The 21930-nt window shown below is 44.3% G+C and overlaps 1 protein-coding gene across 5 annotated transcripts in view; it reads right to left on the bottom strand.

The window, feature by feature from the left end:
- Nucleotides 1–21930, bottom strand: part of LOC111981391 (cell surface glycoprotein MUC18-like) — a 77683-nt gene that overhangs the window by 10296 nt on the left and 45457 nt on the right. For 4 of the 5 annotated variants that reach the window (XM_024012625.2, XM_024012626.2, XM_024012622.2 and 1 more), the window contains exons 2-12: nt 15975–16099; nt 8613–8847; nt 8338–8408; nt 8142–8229; nt 7753–7932; nt 7090–7217; nt 1827–1971; nt 1324–1439; nt 993–1134; nt 574–704; nt 266–407 (exon numbers count right to left, since the gene is read on the bottom strand). In XM_024012625.2, coding sequence (XP_023868393.1) covers nt 266–407; nt 574–704; nt 993–1134; nt 1324–1439; nt 1827–1971; nt 7090–7217; nt 7753–7932; nt 8142–8229; nt 8338–8408; nt 8613–8847; nt 15975–16099 — 1503 coding nt within the window. Of the gene's footprint in view, nt 1–265; nt 408–573; nt 705–992; nt 1135–1323; nt 1440–1826; nt 1972–7089; nt 7218–7752; nt 7933–8141; nt 8230–8337; nt 8409–8612; nt 8848–12983; nt 13129–13581; nt 13710–14398; nt 14579–14828; nt 14917–15013; nt 15085–15475; nt 15711–15974; nt 16128–21930 lie in introns of those variants that run through there. The other variant, XM_024012623.2, reaches the window with a different exon arrangement.

Genomic DNA, 21930 nt, shown 5'->3' with positions numbered 1-21930 from the left:
CCACAGGATGTTTTTGTGCTGGTCAAGGGCAGACAAGTCTGGAGTGAACCAAAGGCTATATATATTCCTAGTTCTACATTTTTTGAACGGAGCATGCTTATTTAAGATGGTGAGGAAGACACTTTTAAAGAATAACCAGGCATCCTCTACTGACGGGATGAGGTCAATGTCATTCCATAACTGTGGGGACTGCAGGTAATGAGTCAACCTGCTCATCACTAATGCCCATATATTCCTATGTAGTGTATGTGGCAGGGTGGCTTACTGGCTCTGATGCTGAAGGACTTTGTCTCTGTGCCAATATCGTTGGTGGCGTTGCAGAAGGCTGTGATGTCAGATGTCACTTTGATGGACACCACGCTGATAGTGCTCTGCTCCGTGGCTCTGGTCAGCACCTCGCGCCAGCTCTGTTAACACACAGCACACACACACACTAATGTCATATCATCAGTCACACCAATGTGCATCGGAAAGAGACATAACCAAGAAAATTAGATAGCATAAAAAAATTCATGCAATGTAAATATGCCCACATATGTAAACTGCCCAGTGTACTGCCAAGCCTTGTTTTACCTGGCTGCCAGTCACGGTCCAGGAGATGGTGGGCAGGGGGTGTGCATGTGCCTCACAGCTCAGGTTCACCCACTTCCCAGTTCCCTCATCCATTTCAACCTCCCTGTCAGCATCCTTCATCTGGGGAGCACCTGGGAGATGGGTTACAAACACATACACATTATAGACTCCAGTAAAAGACAGTTTTTGAGCTATGAAAACATCTTATCTGACAAACTCAATCCATTGTTTCTCAATCCATTGTTTCTGGTAGAACAACCAGGGTGGGTGTATGTTTTTGTTCTGTCATATCACACCTGATACAACTAATCACCAAGTAGTGAAAGTGCTGGGCTAAAGCAAAATGTGTACCCCCTTGGGAGTTCCCCAGAAATGGACTGTATGTTACAGAGAGTACATGTGGTGGCGTGGTGACTCACCCTGGACGATGATGTGGACCGAGCCAGAGGTGTGCAGTCCAGGCAGGGAAGAAACAGTCACCTCACACACATACTCTCCTGCCGTGTCATAGGTGGCATCCTGCAGGAACAGCACGTGGCCTTTTCCAACCTGCTGCCCATTCTACACAAAGACAAAAATATACACACAAACATAAGACATATAAGAGGGAACATTACTAAGTCCACATAACTGAATAACAATGCATGATTAGCTACATTCGGCAAGTGACATGGTCATCTGTTATGTCAGTCTTATAAATGTCTTTCATTTAAAGCACTAAATTAGTGCTTATTACGGGGTATACTGTACCTTGAACCAGACAGTGGCGGTTTCCAGGGAAGACAGAGCGTTGCAGGTAGCAGTCAGACTCTCTCCTTTTAACAAGATCTCTGAGTCTTTGGGCACCACAACAGCTGGGTCCAGATCTGGAGAGAGTAGACATGATGTGAGGACAAGACATTGCTAAGTACCATGCTAGTGTGTGGTCCATGTAACCTTTTTCCATTCAAATGCCTTCTCAATTTGAATTACATCACTGCAAATCATGTTAATCGACGGTGAAAATGTTGACTTCAATTAAATTATCTTAATGAGTAGTGAAGTGATGCAGTGACAAGTGAGCAATTGGAACACAACAGCAGAGCTATCTTGGTAATCAAAGGTCCATGAGTAAAAATAATTGATGGCGTAAACTCAGTCAAGCAACTAATTCAACCACTTCCAGTCTAAACAAACAGAGCATAAAAAATACACGTGTACATGTGCGTGCGCATGTTTCATTATGTGTGTGTGTGTGTGTTTTAGTAACTTACAGTGGATAGTGAGCAGCATGTCTCCCGTGACCTGCTCGTAGGTGTCCAGGTCCAGAGAACGACACTGGTAGACCCCGCTGTCCCCACGGATCACCTCCCTCAGCACCAAAGTGTCATCGCTGGCCTCCAGCGCCGTCTCCTGCTCCTGAGAGGGGCAACATCAGGTGTACACTGTCATATTAATGGATCTACATTTTGGATACTTTTATGGAATGGAAATCTTTGGCAAATGTAGACTTTGGGGTGAACTATCCCTTTTAACACACCCAAACAACAGCTTAACTAGTCTGGTTACCGGGAGCTACAGTATATAAACCCTTTAAAATGTTCCGGTTGGTCCCGACCCACAGTGTTGAACCACTGATTAAGAGGGTCACAGGAAAATTTTAAAGGGTCAGGGGTCCAGGTGGGTCACGGGAGGATATTTTTTGTGCGTTGAAAAAATATATATTCTCCTTGCTGCCAAGATGAGGGCCTAAAATGTTCTTGCCCAGGGCCAGGGCAGAATTCAGCAGTGCAGAAAACCGACCACGCCCATTGTCACACCAAGGGATGGGCAAAAATGACAAAATACAATGACAAAATAACATAAAGATCAATGTATCAAATACTACAAAATACATGTATTCTGAAATGTATTTAATTAAAATACATGTACAGTTGAAGTCGGAAGTTTACCTACACCTTAGCCAAATACATTTAAACTCAGTTTTTCACAATTCCTGACATTTAATCCTAGTAAACATTCCCTGTCTTAGGTCAGTTAGGATCACCACTTTATAAGAATGTGAAATGTCAGAATAATAGTAGAGACAATGATTTATTTCAGCTTTCATTTCTTTCATCACATTCCCAGTGGGTCAGAAGTTTACATACACTCAATTAGTATTTGGTAGCATTGCTTTTAAATTGTTTAACTTGGGTCAAACGTTTTGGGTAGCCTTCCACAAGCTTCCCACAATAAATTGGGTGAATTTTGGCCCATTCCTCCTGACAGAGCTGGTGTAACTGAGTCAAGTTTGTAGACCTCCTTGCTCGCACATGCTTTTTCAGTTCTGCCCACAAATGTACTATATGACTGAGGTCAGGGCTTTGTGATGGCCACTCTAATACCTTGACTTTGTTGTCCTTAAGCCATTTTGCCACAACTTTGGAAGTATGCTTGGGGTCATTGTCCATTTGGAAGACCCATTTGTGACCAAAATTCTACTTCCTGACTGATGTCTTGAGATGTTGCTTCAATATATCCACATACTTTTCCTACCTCATGATGCCATCTATTTTGTGAAGTGCACCAGTCCCTCCAGCAGCAAAGCACCCCCACAACATGATGCTGCCACCCCCGTGCTTCACGGTTGGGATGGTGTTCTTCGGCTTGCAAGCTTCCCCCCTTTTCCTCCAAACATACCGATGGTCATTATGGGCAAACAGTTCTATTTTTGTTTCATCAGACCAGAGGACATTTCTCCAAAAAGTAGGATCTTTGTCCCCATGTGCAGTTGCAAACTGTAGTCTGGCTTTTTATGGCAGTTTTGGAGCAGTGGCTTCTTCCTAGCTGAGCGTTATGGTTTCAGGTTATGTCGATATAAGATTCGTTTTACTGTGGCTATAGATACTTCTGTACCTGTTTCCTCCAGCATCTTCACAAGGTCCTTTGCTGTTGTTCTGGGATTGATTTGCACTTTTTGCACCAAAGTACATTCATCTCTAGGAGACAGAATGCGTCTCCTTCCTGAGCGGTATGACGGCTGCGTGGTCCCATGGTGTTTATACTTGCATACTATTGTTTGTACAGATGAACGTGGTACCTTCAGGAGTTTGGAAATTGCTCACAAGGATGAACCAGACTTGTGGAGGTCTACAATTCCTTTTCTGAGGTTGATGGCTGATTTCTTTTAATTTTCCCATGATGTCAAGCAAAGAGGCACTGAGTTTGAAGGTAGTCCTTGAAATACATCCACAGGTACACCTCCAATTGACTGAAATGTTGGCAATTAGCCTAACAGAAGCTTCGAAAGCCATGACATGCCTTTTCTGGAATTTTCCAAGCTGTTTAAAGGCACAGTCAACTTAGTGTATGTAAACTTCTGACCCACTGGAATTGTGATACAGTGAATTATAAGTGAAATAATCTGTCTGTAAACAATTGTAGGAAAAATGACTTGTGTCATGCACAAAGTAGATGTCCTAACCGACCTGCCAAAACCATAGTTTGTTAACAAGAAATTTGTGGAGTGGTTGAAAAGCGAGTTTTAATGACTCCAATCTAAGCGTATGTAAACTTCCGTCTTCAACTGTATTTAGTATTTTAAAATACAGCAACAACATTTTCAGTAACCGATACAGAAACATTTTACTTGCTATGACTGTGATATGTTGTTGTTTATCTACACTACATAAAATCAAATCAAATTTTATTGGTCACATACACATGGTTAGCAGATGTTAATGTGTGTGTAGCGAAATGCTTCTAGTTCCGACAATGCAGTAATATCTAACAAGTAATGTAACAATTTCACAACTACCTAATACACACAAATCTAAAGGGATGGAATAAGAATATGTACATATAAATATATGGATGAGCGATGACTGAGCGGCATAGGCAAGATGCAATAGATGGTATAAAATATAGTATATACATATGAGACGAGTATGTAAGATACAGTGGGGAGAACAAGTATTTGCAAATACTTGTTCTCCCCACTGTATGTAAACATTATTGAAGTGGCATTATTAAAGTTACTAGTGATCCATTTATTAAAGTGGCCAATGATTTCAAGTCTGTATGTAGGCAGCAGCCTCTCTGTGTTAGTTATGGCTGTTTAACAGTCTGATGGCCTTGAGATAGAAGCTGTTTTTCAGTCTCTCGGTCCCAGCTTTGATGCACCTGTACTGACCTTGCCTTATGGATGGTAGCGGGGTGAACAGGTAGTGGCTCAGGTGGTTGTCCTTGATGATCTTTTTGGCCTGCCTGTGACATCGGGTGCTGTAGGTGTCCTGGAGGGCGGGTCATTTGCCTCTGGTGATGAATTGTGCAGACCGCACCACCCTCTGGAGAGCCTTGTGGTTTTGGGCGGTGCAGTTGCCGTACCAGGCTGTGATACAGCCCGACAGGATGCTCTCAATTGTGCATCTGTAAAAGTTTGTGAGGGTTTAAGGTGACAAGCCAAATTTCTTCAGCCTCCTGTGTGGGTGGACCATTTCAGTTTGTCCGTCATGTGTACGCAGAGGAACTTAAAACTTTCCACCTTCTCCACTGCTGTCCAGTCGATATGGATAGGGGGGTGCTGCCTCTGCTGTTTCCTGAAGTCCATGATCATCTCCTTTGTTTTGTTGACGTTGAGTGAGAGGTTGTTTTCCTGATACCACACTCCGACTGCCCTCACCTCCTCCCTGTAGTCTGTCTCGTCATTGTTGGTAATGAAGCCCATTACTGTTATGTCGTCTGCAAACTTGATGATTGAGATTGAGGTGTGCATGGCTACGCAGTCATGGGTGAACAGGGAGCACAGGAGGGGGCTGAGCATGCACCCTTGTGGGGCCCCAGTGTTGAGGATCAACGAAGTGAAGATGTTGTTTCCTACCTTCAGCACCTGGGGGCAGCCTGTCAGAAAGTCCAAGACCCAATTGCACAGGGCGTAGTTGAGACCCAGGGCCTCGAGCTTATTGATAAGCTTGGAAGGTACTATGGTGTTGAATGTTGAGCTGTAGTCAATGAACAGCATTCTTACAGGTATTCCTCTTGTCCAGATGGGATAGGGCAGTGTGCAGTGTGATGACGATTGCATCGTCTGTGGACCTTTGGGGCGGTACGGAAATTGAAGTGGGTCTAGGGTGGCAGGTAAGGTAGAGGTGATATGATCCTTGACTAGTCTCTCAAAGCACTTCATGATGACAGAAGTGAGCGCTACGGGGCGATAGTCATTTAGTTCAGTTATCTTAGCTTTCTTGGGAACAGGAACAATGGTGGCCATCTTGAAGCATGTGGGCACAGTAGACTGGGATAGGGATTGATTGAATATGTCCGTAGCTTTACACCACTCGAGCCGACGCTTGGCATTGCGCAAGGTGAATTTAGGCTTGTTTGCGGCTGCTTGGCCAAGGAAACCCATATCATGAAGCTCCCGACAAAAAGTTATTGTGCTGACATTGCTTGCAGAGGCAGTTTGGAACTCGGTAGTAAGTGTTGCAACCGAGTACAGATGATTTTTATGTGGCCATCCTACAAAAACTACAAATGCCTTGGTGATCTGGACGAGACTGCCAAATTGAGGCAAAAGTAAGAATCTCTGTATTAACTATCTAATGTTAGCTATATTTAGTAATTAATAAATTGGCAACATTTCTTTAAACTGACAATTCTTTGAACTGTCTTGTGCAAGTTTTAAATTGACACAATACCTGTTAGTAAAGGTGTCAGCTGAGAGTAAATAGAGCCGAATCTATTGATAAAAGTCACCTTGTCCGAGAGAGATTTACATGGTTATCAAAACGTCACTCCAGGGTAAACCTAAAACGAAACACAGCCCTTATTTTAAGTGGCTCTAAAATCCTATGGGGAAAATGAAGGGCGGAAAAACAATTGGAACCATTTCCCTATTTGACCACTAGGTTTTATGGGTACTATGACACATCCACTGTGGGGCTCTATGGGGTGACGTCAGAGTTGGGGTGTCCCAAGGATCCCGTTTATAGACTTTTCTGTGACGCGACTTATGCTTTTGGTCATTGACAAGGCAACACTCCATCTTAACTCCTCCTCCACATTTACTGGATTGGTTGAACCTCACTCGACAGGTTTTTCCTCTCGTCAGGACCAGAATGTGGGGTGTCACGCTCAGGCGTTTCTATTACGCCTGTTACGTTAGGTTAGGGAACCCCTGCTCTGAATGACCAAATCATGCTTCTATCCACATTCCAGTCTTAAGACTCAACAGGGGAAACCTTAAATGTGTTATTGTGGTCAGTTGAACATACTGTAGGTATTGTGTGTGAGACATGGGAATGAGAACTATTCCATCCTGAAGATTTTGATCTCCAGTCAGTCACAGACCTTGCCCGACGGGGTCCAAAGATCTCTCCCAGAGCCACAGGGTCAAACATTATGCGGTCCCGTTCACAAGGCCTACACTTCTACTCCGAGGCCTGAGTCTGAATATCAAAAACATTCTCCAGATGTCTCCTGCGTGTCATTTTTCCCCCCTCGTTTTATGGTTCTCTGGACTCAATAGGCAGACGCAGAAAAGCGGGCCATTCTTACTTGTTCTCGGTTGAAAGTGAAGGGCGGCGGGGGGTTGCCATCGCCTTGGCAACGAAGCTCCACAGTGTCCCCCTCTTTGACCAGGCCCTGGGGAGATTCCTTCCACAACTCGATGATGGTCGTGGGGACTGCGGGACAAAAACCATACATCAACGGGGCTATTCAACGCCTGGTGAAGTCACCAGGCTACGCCGCTTTACAAGCCAGTCATTTACTCAGCACTGACAACAGCAAAGTTTGTGTTTTGTCATCACTGTCATGGTATGCGAAATTGGTTCAAACAACACCAGACACATTGAGAAAACATTGTGGGCTAAAATTGAAAGAGCGCCAAATATGGTGGGTTTGGATTAGATTAGTTGGTTTACTACTTTGACAATCCAGAAGCTGTTGACTTGTTTTAGATAGGCTGATATATTTCATAGGCTTTAACTTGGGTGTTGTAGAGAGAAACACCAGCAAACACCCTACTAGTTTTATGGTAGGGAAATTCATAAAAACAACTGGAGAGCGCCTTTATCACAAAGAGGAAGCATTAGCTCTAGTTAGCAATACATTCAATTGAACTCCATAATGCTAAAAGTATTAGCATGCTGAGTTAGCATAAGTTGTGCGGTTAGCGATAGCATGTCTGGGGTATATGACAGTTGGTAGGTTTCTTACAGTGCACAGTGATGTTGATGACCTTGGACTTGGCTGTCCTCACACCTTCTGGAACGTAGTAGCTGACCTCACAAGAGAACAGGGCGTCCTTGTCCTCCTTGGCCACTTTGTACTGCAGCTCACTCTGGACCGTGTAGAAGCCACTGGACTCACGGGTCACCAATGTTACCACATTGATCTCTGGGAGGGGTGAGAAAAACACTGATTTAGCTGCTATCACAGACTGATAGATAGATGACATCCGGAAACACTTCTTCGTGTAACGACAACATGTATTTCAGTAACTGTTGTGAGTCTCACCACATGAAGTCAAAACAAGAAAATTGCTTGACTAGTTTTTCTCAAATAGTCCATTGGTGAGATAGTCCATTGGTATTCTTGCTACTCACGGCCATGTGTGGGGGTAAGTGGGCTGCTGTCACGGTACCAGGTGATGTTGGGTTTGGGGAAGCTGTTCCTTGCCTCACACGATGCAATCTGTATAGAGGGAATAAGATACCGTAAAGCGTTTTATAATGTTCAATGTTGCTTTCATGGACTGAGAGATAAAGTGAGATGTACTCAAGTGGACTGCCTAGTGCCTACCCTTGATGGCAGCTCATTGGTCACAGAGATTCCAGCATGGACACCTTCAATTACTGAGGCCTCTGGAGGATCTGGAAAAAATAACATTATCAATGTATAGACGCATTCTATCAATAACCACTGAAACACCTGGTAATGGGAAGAGTATGTGCCCATACTGTGCTGTACCCAAATCCTCAATCATTTTGATAACAAGGAGAGAGAAGTTGGATCAAGCACAAACAGATCTGGACCATCAGGCTAGGAAGAGACTGATGCAGAGTCCAATGTCTTACCGAACACCCTGAGGTGGGTCTTGCCTTCTCCGTTGCCTGCAGCCATGCCGTTGACTTGGCAGAAGAACTCCCTCTCATCAGTCAGCTGGACGTCCTGGATGGTAAGCAGCACGCCCTCCTGGTCCCCAATGTCGGACACTGTGATACGGCCCGTAAAGTCTGTACCACCATCCACTATCTGCTGTGTGTTGTCACCGTAGTAGATCCGCTCCCGGCTACTGCTACCGGGATTCCTCTGTAGGGAAGGAAAGTGCCAGAAGATGAACTAGGTTGAATGTGAAAAATACAGTGTACTGTACATAGAAATGAATTGGTGTGTGTATGTGTGTCAGAGCATGTGAGCGGAGTGGACCAGTTGGAAATCCCGTTCATCGCTCATGGAGCGGTGCTCCTTTCCAACCGCTCCGCCTAAAACCGTTGTGCACTCACAGGAAAAAAAACTGCCGCTCCAAATTCGCTCCATTCATTAAAATCACAATTTAACCAACAGCAATCTATTTCTGTGACTACCTGGACCTACCATTTGGTTTTGAAGTATTGAAACCAAACCATATGGATTTGAATGAAAATTATTTGAATAAACATGAAAAGGTGAATGTAAGAAGTGCACATCATTTAAAATAGGCTACATGTCATATTAAACAGCATATAAACACTCTAAATAGGTCAGGAGCCAGACAGGGAGACTAAGCCATATCTCAGACTGGCCAATAAAAATAAAAGATTAACATGGGCAAAAAAACACAGACACTGGACAGAGGAACTCTGCCTAGAAGGCCAGCATTCCGGAGTCACCTCTTCACTGTTGACGTTGAGACTGGTGTTTTGTGGGTACTATTTAATGAAGCTGCCAGTTGAGGACTTGTGAGGCATTTGTTTCTCAAACTAGACACTCTAATGTACTTGTCCTCTTGCTCAGTTGTGCACCGGGGCCTCCCACTCCTCTTTCAATTCTGGTTAGAGACAGTTTTCGCTGTTCTGTGAAGGGAGTAGTACACAGTGTTGTACGAGATCTTTAGTTTCTTGGCAATTTCTCGCATGGAATAGCCTATTTATTTATTTTTCAGAACAACAGTTTTCAGCTGTGCTAACATAATTGCAAAAGGGTTTTCTAATGATCAATTAGTCTTTCAAAATGATAAACTTGGATTAGATATCACAATGTGCCATTGGAACACAGGAGTGCTGGTTGCTGATAATGGGTCTCTGTACGCCTATGTAGATATTTCATAAAAAATCTGATGTTTCCAGCTACAATAGTCATTTACAACATTAACAACACCGTATTTCTGGTAAATTTTATGTTATTTTAACGGACAAAAAGTTGATTTTTTTTCAAAAACAAGAACATTTCTAAGTGACCTCAAACTTTAGAACGGTAGTGTATATATATAAGTAGGCATAAAGATTTTTAGGCAAAATAACCTGATCAAAACAGAAAGCTCCTTGAACATTTGTAACGCCTGTCGTCGTCCTCTTCTGATGAGGAGAAACGAGAAGGATCGGAGGACCAATGTGGTAAGTGTCCATAATGTTTATTTTCAGACATAAACTGAACACTACAAAATACAAAACAATAAACGTGAAACGAACGAAACCGAAACAGTACCGTGTGGCGACAAACACTAACACGGAAACAAACACCCACAAACCAAAAGTGAAACCCAGGCTACCTAAGWATGATTCTCAATCAGKGACAACGATTGACAGCTGCCTCTGATTGAGAACCATACCAGGCCGAACTCAAAACCCCAACATAGAAAAACACACATAGACTGCCCACCCCAACTCACNCAAGACTCTGAAAACATATGCCCCTGCACCAAAACAAACCTGCCAGAGGGATCAGAGATGGTGTTGTTGACGCAGAAGGGGATGTGTCTACTTATCAAAATTGCAGTTCCTCTTGCTTTGGAGTTAAAAGAGGACGCAAAAACTTGTCCTACCCATTCCCTCTTCAATTTCTTGTGTTCACTGGCTGTAAGATGTGTTTCTTGTAAAAACACAATGTCAGCCTTTAATTTCTTAAGGTATGTATAGACTCTCTTCCTTTTAATCGGGCTGTTAAGACCTTTTACGTTGAATGTGACATATTTTAGTGGATTWAGCATAGTTGGGTTTCAAATATGTAACTGAATGGAAATCTATCATATGTAGATAGTTAGGAAATGTTTMAACTTTGGTTTGAATACAGAAGTGACCTATGTGTCTCTTTAGGAAGGAAACAATAAACATAGAAAAAAGGGGAAAAAAATAAAGAATCCCACCCACCCCGATTGTTAGACTAAAACCACAATCCCAACAATCAAACATGAATACACTTGTAGAGATACGTTGCTGCTCGCTTTCCATCTTGCTCTTACTAGCTAAACCTTGGCGTAAACTAAAACCTGCGAGCTCTCTAAATTGAAAACAAACGTTGTGAATAGACATTTATGGCTGAATATTTACTGCCCACGGTAAGGGCTGCTTGAGTCTCTTTTCGAAAGATTAACATAAATGAGGGGGGAAAGCAGTGGGCCTAAACCCACTTATTTGCTTCGCCCAGTGATATGGACTAAACCAAAATATACTCTCCTGTAAATGTAATAGAACTCACCCCGGAAAGATACGGTTAGTTGAAAATGTACAAATCAATTATAGCGACCGGAAGATATCAGCGGTTCAGTCCGGATAAGAGAAAACAAACAAACTGCATCTTATCCCCCAAAGAGACCGTCCTGGCTCAGACGTTGCTCAGTTCTTTGAGAAAAGTGTACACTTCTTCCGGTGTGTTGAAGAGATGGCTTCGGCCTTTGTACTGAACTTTCATCCGCGCAGGGTGGATGAGGTAGCCGATGATGTTCTTCTCCTTCAGTGCTTTGGCGGCAGGTCTGAACTGCTTGCGACGTCTTGCGAGATCCGCGCTCATATCCGGGAAAAGGCTGACCCTCTTACCATCAATGGTTATGTCCCCTTTGGCTCTTGCGAGTTGCAGTACCTTCTCTCTGTCTTGGAAACGGAGGAACCTGATCAGGACGGCCCGTGGGGGCTCATCTGGCCGGGGTTTCGRCGCTGATGTTCTGTGGGCGCGTTCGATTTCCAGTGGCTTGGTGAAGTTGATTGTGCCTAGGRCATCCGGGATCCATTGAGTGAARAAACGGACCGGGTCACGGCCCTCGCTGTCCTCTTTCAATCCCACCACACGGATATTACTACGTCTGCTCTGGTTCTCCATCTGATCTACCTTGTTTTTGAGGTAGGCATTGTCCTTTGCAGTTGTATCAAGACCTGGTCATGTCGAGCGATGGTGTCTTCAACTGTGCTAATGCGCAACTCTGCCTCAGTCGTTCTCAAAAGGAGATCATTCATGGAGGATTTCAGGTCGTCAATGGAAGAATGGAGTTCAGCCGTTCTCTTATCGATTTTCATAGAAAGACCTTTGTTACCATCCTGAATTTCCCGGAGGAGAGTAGCCAGCATGTCGGCAGGCTCGCAAGAGGCCGAGAGCAACAGTCTGGAACTGTCGTTTGAGTTATGAGGGCTAATGCTAATCTTGCTAGCGTTATCGTTATCTTGGGAATCAACAACGTTTTGGTCGTCCTTCTTGCGTCTCGGTCGGCGGTCCATGGCTCTTTGGGAAGGTAAGTACTTGACAATTTATCATCCGATGTTAGAATATTGTTTCAACGTTGTTATTTAGGTAATAATAGAATAACTTTGAAGAGCTCGGTTTGTCAACGTCTGCTCAGCTCCGCGGCATCACGTGCTCCCTACTTTGGCTACTTTGAAGAATATCAAATGTATACTATATTTTGATTTGTTTAACACTTTTTTGGTTACTTCATGATTCCATATGTGTTATTTCATAGTTTTGATGTCTTCACTATTATTCTACAATGCAGAAAATAGTAAAAAGAAAGAAAAACGTTTGAATGAGTAGGTGTGTCCAAACCTTTGACTGGTACTGTATATAAAGTGTAATATTGGGATGCACACTCTAAACTAAATACATTTCAGYTCTATATCTGACATGGTACAGTTGTCTTCTTTTTTGTAAGCCCATAAGGTGTATACTTTTGTTTCAAAGTAGATTTGTTTAAGACTACCAAGAAACACTCTGTGTCACCCTGATTTAGCCCACTGCAATAAAAGGTTAATGAGTAATTAAGTGATGCAGTGACAGTGAGTGAGTGGAAGACAATAGCAGAGCTGTCTATCTTGGTAATCAAATTATCGATGGTGTGAAACTCAGTCAAGCAGCTGACGGACATTAATACTCTTAGTATCAATCTCAGAGAAATTCAACCACTTCCAGTCCAAACCAAAATAGCATAAATACATGTGTGTGCATGCACATGTTTCAGTGTGTGCGTGTGTTAGCTAACTCACAGTGGACAATGAGCTGCATGTCTCCCATGACCTCCTCGTAAGTGTCCAGATCCAGAGAGCGGCACTGGTAGACCCCGCTGTCCCCACGCGTCACCTCTCTCAGCACCAATGTGTCATCGCTGGCCTCCAACGCTGTCTCCTGCTCCTGAGAGGGGACAACATCAGGTTTACACTGTCATATTACAGGATCTACATTTAGGCTAATAAATCTTTGATTTTGGGATGAACTATCCCTTTAAGTCACACCCAAACAACAGCTGAATTAGTCTGGTTACTATGAGCTACATAAACCCTTTAACATGTTGCTGTGACCATCTAAATGACCAAACCATGCCTCTATCCACATCCCAGTCTTGAGACCCAACAGGGGAACCCCCCAAATGTGTTGTTGTGGTCAAATGAACACACGGGAATGAGAACTATTCCATCCTGAGAATGTTGATCTCCAGTCAGCCACAGACCTTGAAAGGGTCCAAAGATTTATCCCAGAGCCACAGGGTCAGACATGATGCGATCCTGTTCACAAGGCATACACTTCTACTCCAAGGCCTGAGTCTGCATATAAAAAAACCTTCACAGAAAAGAGGGCCATTCTTACTTGTTCTCGGTTGAACGTGAAGGGCGGTGGGGGGTTGCCATCGCCTTGGCAACGGATCTCCACAGTATCCCCCTCTTTGACCAGGCCCTGGGGGGATTCCTTCCAGAGCTCAACAACGGTTGTGGGGTCTGCGGGACAAAACCCATAAATCAACGTGGCTATGCAATGCCTGGTGAAGTCACTAGGCTAATCCGCTTTACAAGCCAGTCATTTACAACAGCAGAGTTTGTGTTTTGTCATTGCTGTCATGGTATGCAAAATTGGTTCAAACAACACTAGATATATTGAGAAAATATTGTGGCCTAAATTGAAGAGCGCCAAAGATGGGTGGGGTTGGGTTACATTAGTTGGCCTACTACTTTGACAGCCCAGAAGCTGTTGACTTGTTTGAGGTAGGCTGATATAATTTCATAGGCTTTAACTTGGGTGTTGTAGAGAGAAACATCAGTGACCACCCTACTAGTTTCATGGTAGGGACTGTCATAAAAAAAATTGGAGAGCACCATTAACACACTGAAGTAGCATTAGCTCTAGTTAGCATTACATTCAATTGATAATTTTTTATTTAACCTTTATTTAACTAGGCAAGTCAGTTAAGAACAAATTCTTATTTACAATGATGTGCCTTGTTCAGGGGCAGAACGACAGATTTTTACCTTGTCAGCTCGGGGATTTAATCGAGCAACCTTTCGGTTACTGGCCCAACGCTCTAACCACTAGGTTACCTGCTGCCCGAATGCATGCTGAGTCAGCATAAGTTGTGTGGTTAGAAATAGCATGCCTGGGGTATAAGATATGGAGTTAGTTGGGTCCTTACAGTGCACAGTGATGTTGATGCCCTTGGACTCAGCCGTCCTCACAGCTCCTGGGACGTAGTAGCTGACCTCACAGGAGAACAGGACATCCTTGTCCTCTTTGGCAACTTTATATTGCAGCTCACTCTGAACTGTGTAGAAGCCATTGGACTCACGGGTCACCAGAATTACCACGTTGATCTCTGGGAGGGGTGAGAAAACACTGATTTAGCTACCATTACAGGCTGGTAGATAGAGGATATCCGGAAACAATTCTTCATGTAACGACAACATGTAGTATTTCAGTGACAGTTGTGAGTATCACCACATGGAGTCAAAACAAGATAATTGCTTGACTAGTTCTTCTCCAATAGTCCATTAGTGAGAGTGGCAGTGAAGATGTTAAAACTGCTCTAAGATCTGTTCTCTTGTATTGGTATTCCTGCTACTCACGGCCATGTGTTGGGGTCAGTGGGCTGATGCCACGGTACCAGGTGATGTTGGGTCTGGGGAAGCCATTCCTTGCCTCACACGATGCAATCTGTACACACACAGAGAATAAGATTGCTTGTTCAATGGTGCTTTCATGGACTGAGAGCTAAAGTGAGATGTACTCAAGTGGACTGCCTAATGCCTACCCTTGATGGCAGCTCGTTGGTCACAGAGATTCCAGCATGGACACCTTCAATTACTGGGGCCATTGGAGGATCTGGAATAAAATATAAAATGGCATTATCAATGCAAACAAGCATTCTATCAATAACCACTGAAACACATGGTAATGGGCAGAGCATGTACTCATACTGTATGTGCTGTAACCAAATCCTCTATCATTGGGATAACAAGAAATTGACACAGACAGATGAGTTGGGGCTCCTGTGTGGCTTTCAACGCCAAGGTTGAGGGTTAAATTCCCAAAGAGGACAAGTAGGAGAAAGAAGTATGAAAATGTATGCACTCACTACTGTAAGTCTCTCTGGATAAGAGCTTCTGCTAAATGACTCAAATGTCAAATGGTCAGTAGAGAGAGGAATTGGATCAAGCACAAACAGATCTGGACCCCCCCAGACTAGGAAGAGATTGATGCTCCAATGTCTTACCGAACACCCTGAGGTGGGTCTTGCCTTCTCCGTTGCCTGCAGCCATGCCGTTGACCTGGCAGAAGAACTCCCTCTCGTCAGTCAGCTGGACACCCTGGATGGTCAACAGCACACCCTCCTTGTCCCCGACGTTGGACACCGTGATGCGGCCTGTGAAGTCTGTACCATCGTCCACTATCTGCTGTGCATTGTCACCGTAGTAGATCCGCTCCCGGCTACTGCTACTGGGATTCCTCTGTAGGGAAGGAGATAAAAATAATAATAATAATTTGGGTGGTGCTGATATTGGTCCTGTTATACACTTGTACAAGCGAAAGGGCCACCAGGCATAGGTTGAGTTAATTTCGTTCAATTTAGAAGATGAACTAGGTTGAATGTCAAAAACACCATTGAAACAAATTGGTGTGTGTGTGTGAGATACATAGAAAGAGAGAGATAGACTGAGTGGGTGGCTGGGTGAGTCAGGAGGGGGTGCAGATAATGGTCCAGAAGTACTCACCACAAACCACTGGATCATGAACGCTCTGGGCTGCTCACTGAAGACGTACTGGCAGGGGATGCCTGCTGAGTCGCCCAGGTACACCTCCACACTCTCCTCCATGGTCATGTCCACCTTGGCCCAGGCTGCAAAGAACAAACACAACACCATCATCAGTGTCTTGTCACACCAAGGACCACAACAACATGCAAGGCAGGCCAAAAATAGGCTTCGCATTTTATATTTTCAAAATACAATCTTTAATTCATTACCCCTATTGTGCCAGTACTATAATGACACACAGGCACAGTGTGAAAGCCAGCATGTTCACTCTATTGCAAACTGATGGATCATCTATGGATCAGTGGGACCTGTGTTTTGACCGCTCTAACGGTGTGAGAACTAGACACTGTGGCTGGCTGGCAGAGGGGAGAGATGTTACAATGTGTGGAATGTGTGAAGCAGGGCCCACCCTGGTCCCTCCAGGAGCACTGGGCAGTGTCCAGCTCTTCAGCATGTCACCCGCCAGCCGCCAGCACAGAGAAAAGGCTTGTTTTACACACAGACTGAAGAATTACTGCAGTGTTCCCTGTTAACCCGTGACCGAGCCAACAAACTATCCTAAAACTGGCCCGCTCAGCATCGTCATGAGAACCACCAGACACACGATAAAGTCTGTTTGATGTATAACAGCATTATAAAAACATTTTTTTTAATAGGATGTAGAATCTAGCACTATTCTTGGCAGATCTGTCTAGACTTTAGGGTCACACAGCTACCCATAACCAAATAATTGAAAGTTATATAGTTTGCTACTGCAGGGTTTTGTAATTTTAGGTAACAATCAAATATGCAATATTAATTGAATTGGGTTATAATCATGTTTCACACTCATGTCTGTTCTGAAGGTCACTTTTCCAAAATGATCTGGCAACGTTGTTCTCAAGCCTCTTCCCACTACATTGGAGCTGGGCCACACAGACATTCTCTGAGACAGTCTTACAGTACGTGTTGTTTTGTTACCACATTGTTCTTGTGATCTCCAGTAGGTAGCCCCCACACAGATCTCTATCTATAGTAATACCCTGTCTGAGCCAGAGAAAAGGAGACATGCCTCAAATTAAGCCTCCCATTCATGCTGGAGAGATACTTGCTCTTCAATCCCCCTTCCCCGACACACATGTAAATATTGTATGGTAAATTGTTGAGTGCCTTCCTGTATTTATACTAAAGCTACTTTTTTATTCTATTCTACTGCGCTCATTTCCTTTTTTATTTTAATTTTTATCTTTTATTATTTCTTATTTTTGTCGCAATATCGAGAGGGAACCTGCAAGTAAGCATTTCGTTGGACTGTGCATACCATGTGTATCCTGTACATACGATAAATAAACATGAACTTGAAACTTGAACTACCCTTGGTGCCACAGCAATCCGCCACACTGACTTGTAAGCTATGACCCCCACTCTGTTCTCCTCTCCCTCTCTACCCCGCACATCCCCCTCTTTCTGGCTCAAAGACAGTCTGTTTTTCTCCCCTCGTCCCACCCCTCCATCTATCTAGCCAGATCCTAGTCCACTGGGGCCACCATGCCCCCCCTCCTATCAACACCCCCTCGTCTTTTTATTTTTCTCTCAATCCATTTCAACCCCCCCTCTCGCTGTCTACCCCTATCTCAACCGCACCCCACCTTCTCTATCTCACCCCAACCCCTCTTCTCTCTCTAGCCTCCATCTTCACTTCAGCATGGAGAGAAGTAGAGAGAATTGAGAGAGGCTTCCTTCTTAATCGGAAGCATGTGGGAGGCGGGGACTGGTGCTGGTAGGGAGCCGGGGAGTATTAATGGGTTTCCTCCATGTTGGCAGAAGGAGCCCTGACTGGGTGGAGGGGAAGGGGAGAGCAGACATTGGTAGTGGTAAGGGGGTGAAATTGCTTTTCAATTCAATTCAGGGCTTTATTGGCATGGAAAATATATGTTTACATTGTCAAAGCAAGTGAAATAGATTATAAACAAAAGTGAAAAACAATGAACAGAAAAAAATGAGATTTTTTTTAACAGTAAACATTACACTCACAAACATTCTAAAGGAATAGAGACATTTAAAATGTCATATTATGGCTATAAACAGTGTTGTAACAATGTGCAAATAAATAAATCAACATAAATATGGGTTGTACAATGGTTGTTATTCATTGGTTGCCCTTTTCTTGTGGTCACACATCTTACTGCTGTGATGGCACATTGTGATATTTCAACCAAAAGATGTGAGTTTATCGAAATTGGATTTGTTTTTTGAATTCTTTGTGGGTCTCTGTAATCTGAGGGAAATATGTGTCTCTAATATGGTCATACATTTAGCAGGAGGTTAGGAAGTGCAGCTCAGTTTCCACCTCATTTTGTGGGCAGTGTGCACATAACCTGTCTTCTCTTGTGAGCCAGGTCTGCCTACGGCGGCCTCTCTCAAGAGCAAGGCTATGGTCACTGAGTCTGTACAAAGCTTTCCTTAATTTTGGGTCAGTCACAGAGAGTACACAGTGGTCAGGTATTCTGCCACTGTGTACTCTCTGTTTAGGGCCAAAATAGCATTCTAGTTTGCTCAGTTTTTTTGTTATTTCTTTCCAATGTGTCAAGTAATTATCTTGTTGTTTTCTCACCACATAAGAGTAGGAATGCCAATGTCAAAGAAGACATGGCAAGGGGGGGCTAGGGGGTCCTGGGTGAGTGAGAGGGAATGGAATTGGAATCGGCCTCATTCATTTGTTTGTGTGGTGTGTGTGTACTGTATGTGTGTTTGTGAGGGGGGTATGTGTCTGAGTCTGTATGTGTGTGTGTGTGTGTGTCCAAGCCCACAAGCCATTACCATTTGCACTTTCTGGAAGTATTTTCAAACTTCTATATTCAGATCCGTCATTTTAAATCACACACAAATGCATGCACGCAGACACACACACACACACAAATGCATGCACGCACACACATACATACAGAGCCCTTATTAAACTCACAGTCACATCCCGCTGGTCCTATTGAGCTTTCCCACCCCCACTGTCAGCCTGCTTTTCCCCTCCTTTATCCTGTCCACAGCACCAAGCAACCAGCCTGCTCATTGTGGCCCTGCTTGTTGAGGCTTATTTGTGTCAATTCTCCCAGTCTCTCATCTGGTTTCTCTCTCAATCTCTCTTTCCCTCGCTCCGAGCCATGAGGCCCCAGGCTGTATTCAGTCAGCTCTAAGACGCACACGCCATTGTTCCCACACCTGGTAAGACCTTAGCATCTGCCTCTCTCCAGAATGTTTGTTCACCTCAAACTCAGAGGTTACAGGGAGTTTGTCACGTACCACTAAGGTTGTTTGCTGTTTATCTCCTGAGCTGTGGTGGTTTAGCTCATGAGGGAACAGGAGTAGAGAGGAGGGGGCACCGTCTCTTTGGGCCTCGTCATTTTTGGGCTAATCCGATTAGCTTGCGGACAGAATATCTACTAATCGGGGGATTTAACTCCAAAGCCAACATGGGCTGCCTTATCTGTGTAGACTTACAGATACAACAGCAGCATACCTCACCTGTGGACTACTCAGTCAGAGTGTTGTCCCTGGTTACCACAGTCTGCTGGCTAGAAACCGCCACTGGATATTTGGACGTGTTGACAGGGCCCGTAATGAGGCAATGAGGCCCGAAACTGCTGGGCTGTCACAGAGGCAATGGAGGGGGGTGTACCAAGGAGATTTAAAATTTGTCCCGTTCTTAGGGAACATTGCCCATTGAATCCAAGCTGCATTGTTAACAGTCAGAGGCATTGCAGACAATAGCACTGAGACAATGGGAAGTGCCGCATGGATTGTTTGAGGGGGGTCTTGCATACAGTCGGTCATTATACACCTAATACGCAGACAATAGCATTAGAAGCTAATCACGGTAGTCTCAACATTAGTTTCTGTGCACCTCCCCTCACCTCCCTCACTGACAAAGCGGATCAGCTTGGGTTGCAGGCCCATCTGAGCTCCATTAAAGCTCCAGCTGTTCCTCGTCATCCTCCTTATCCACGGTAACAGACCCACCCTGCCTCTGCCAACCGTTGACGACAACACACACGAATCACCTGTGGCAATAGAAATTAAAGCTATTTAAATGGGAGATATAGCCTAATCCCTCCATGTCTAGCCAGGCATGAAATAGTGCAATATGTATGTTGTGGCAGATAACCAGTGCCTGTTCACACTGCTACCATCCAGAAGGCGAGGTCAGTACAGGTGCATCAAAGCTGGGATCAAGAGACTGAAAAACAGCTTCTATCTCAAGGCCATCAGACTGCAAAACAGCAATCACTAACTCACTAGAGGCTGCTGCCTACATTGAGACCCAATCACTGGCCACTTTAATAAATGGATCACTAGTCACTTTAAACAATGCCACTTTAAATAACGCCACTTTAATAATGTTTACATATCTTACATTACTCACATCACATGTATATACTGTATTTTATACCATCTATTGCACCTTGCCAATGCTGTTTCGCCATCGCTCATCCATATACTTATATGTACATATTCTAATTCACCCCTTTAGATTTGTGAGTTTAAGGTAGTTGTTGGGGAATTGTTAGATATTACTACACTGTCGGAACTAGAAGCACAAGCATTTCGCTACACTCGCATTAACATCTGCTAACCATGTGTATGTGACCAATAAAATTGGATTTGATTTGATATCATGTGAAATCTTGGTAATATGGGGTGACTAATGTAAGTGGAGGTATAACGTTTATGTGCCTGGGGCCCCATGGTGGTTTTCCCTGCCTCTGACTCTCAGCCTTCTTCTGCTTAGGGGCATTGCCTGCACCAACTCCCCATATAGATCAGCGACACACTTTCCAAAGAGGAGCTGTTACGCTGAGGCTTTCTCATTCCCAGACGGTTACTATGACGTCTGTAGTTTTCTATTGATTCCTATTGACGTGTGATCCTCTTAATTACAACACACTGATCTAACCTTCACATCTTTATAGAGTCACCAAAGCCTATCCAGGCAATGGTGATTCCTTCTGTTGTTCTTCAAACACCATGTGTTCTAGGTGGTGTGGTTTGAAAATGGCATACCTGGTGGTTCTAAGCCACCTCAGGAAGTCAAAGGGTCAAAGGGGTCAGTTTGTGGGGCTGGCATGTAACCCGGGTGACAGTTAGGCAGTGATGGCCCCCTCAGAACTTTAAACAGCACCCCCTGGTCCCACTGAAACACCCGGGGGAGTCCACACAGCACCCACCTGAGATCAAAGTGACCCTGAGCCTCAGCTCTGCTCTCTCAGTGTGCTGTTACACACACACACACACACACACACACACACACACACACACACACACACACACACACACACACACACACCTGTCTCTTATACACATCTAGATGTGTATAAGAGACAGCACACACACACACACACACACACACACACACACACACACACACACACACACACACACACACACACACACACACACCCTGGCTTTGTGAACTACACTCTGGCACAAATCTCCCCAGGACGGTGGGTCTGAGCCAGGGCCAGGGCTGTGGCATTCATTCAGATGGCAGCATAGGGAGGGTTAAAGTCAACTACTTCCCAGAGAAAGAACTGGAGGAATGAAGGTGTAAGGACCAATGCAGGGGATGAGAAGCAGGTATGGGGAGTCAAACATTTAATCAGGAACAGACATAAAACAAGACAGGAACAGCGTCAGCACACAGGTATACAAGGACATAAGACAATCAATGCAGAAGCAGGGAACAGAGCAAGGAACCAGACAGATATAGGGAAGGTAATGACAGAGGTGATTGAGTAGAGGTGAGTCCAATAATCGTTGATGCCCTTGACAGGGGGAAGGCAGGTGCGCCCTCAAGCTCCAGGGGGGAAGAGCGGAAGCAGGCGTGACAGAAGTCATGGTCCACATCAAACATGTCAAATCAAATCAAATCAAACGTTATTGG

Source organism: Salvelinus sp. IW2-2015, linkage group LG20 (genome assembly GCF_002910315.2).
Source record: "Salvelinus sp. IW2-2015 linkage group LG20, ASM291031v2, whole genome shotgun sequence".
NCBI classification, from domain to species: domain Eukaryota; kingdom Metazoa; phylum Chordata; class Actinopteri; order Salmoniformes; family Salmonidae; genus Salvelinus; species Salvelinus sp. IW2-2015.
Note: the sequence above shows the minus strand (reverse complement) of the source record. Positions and strands in the feature narration are given on the sequence as shown.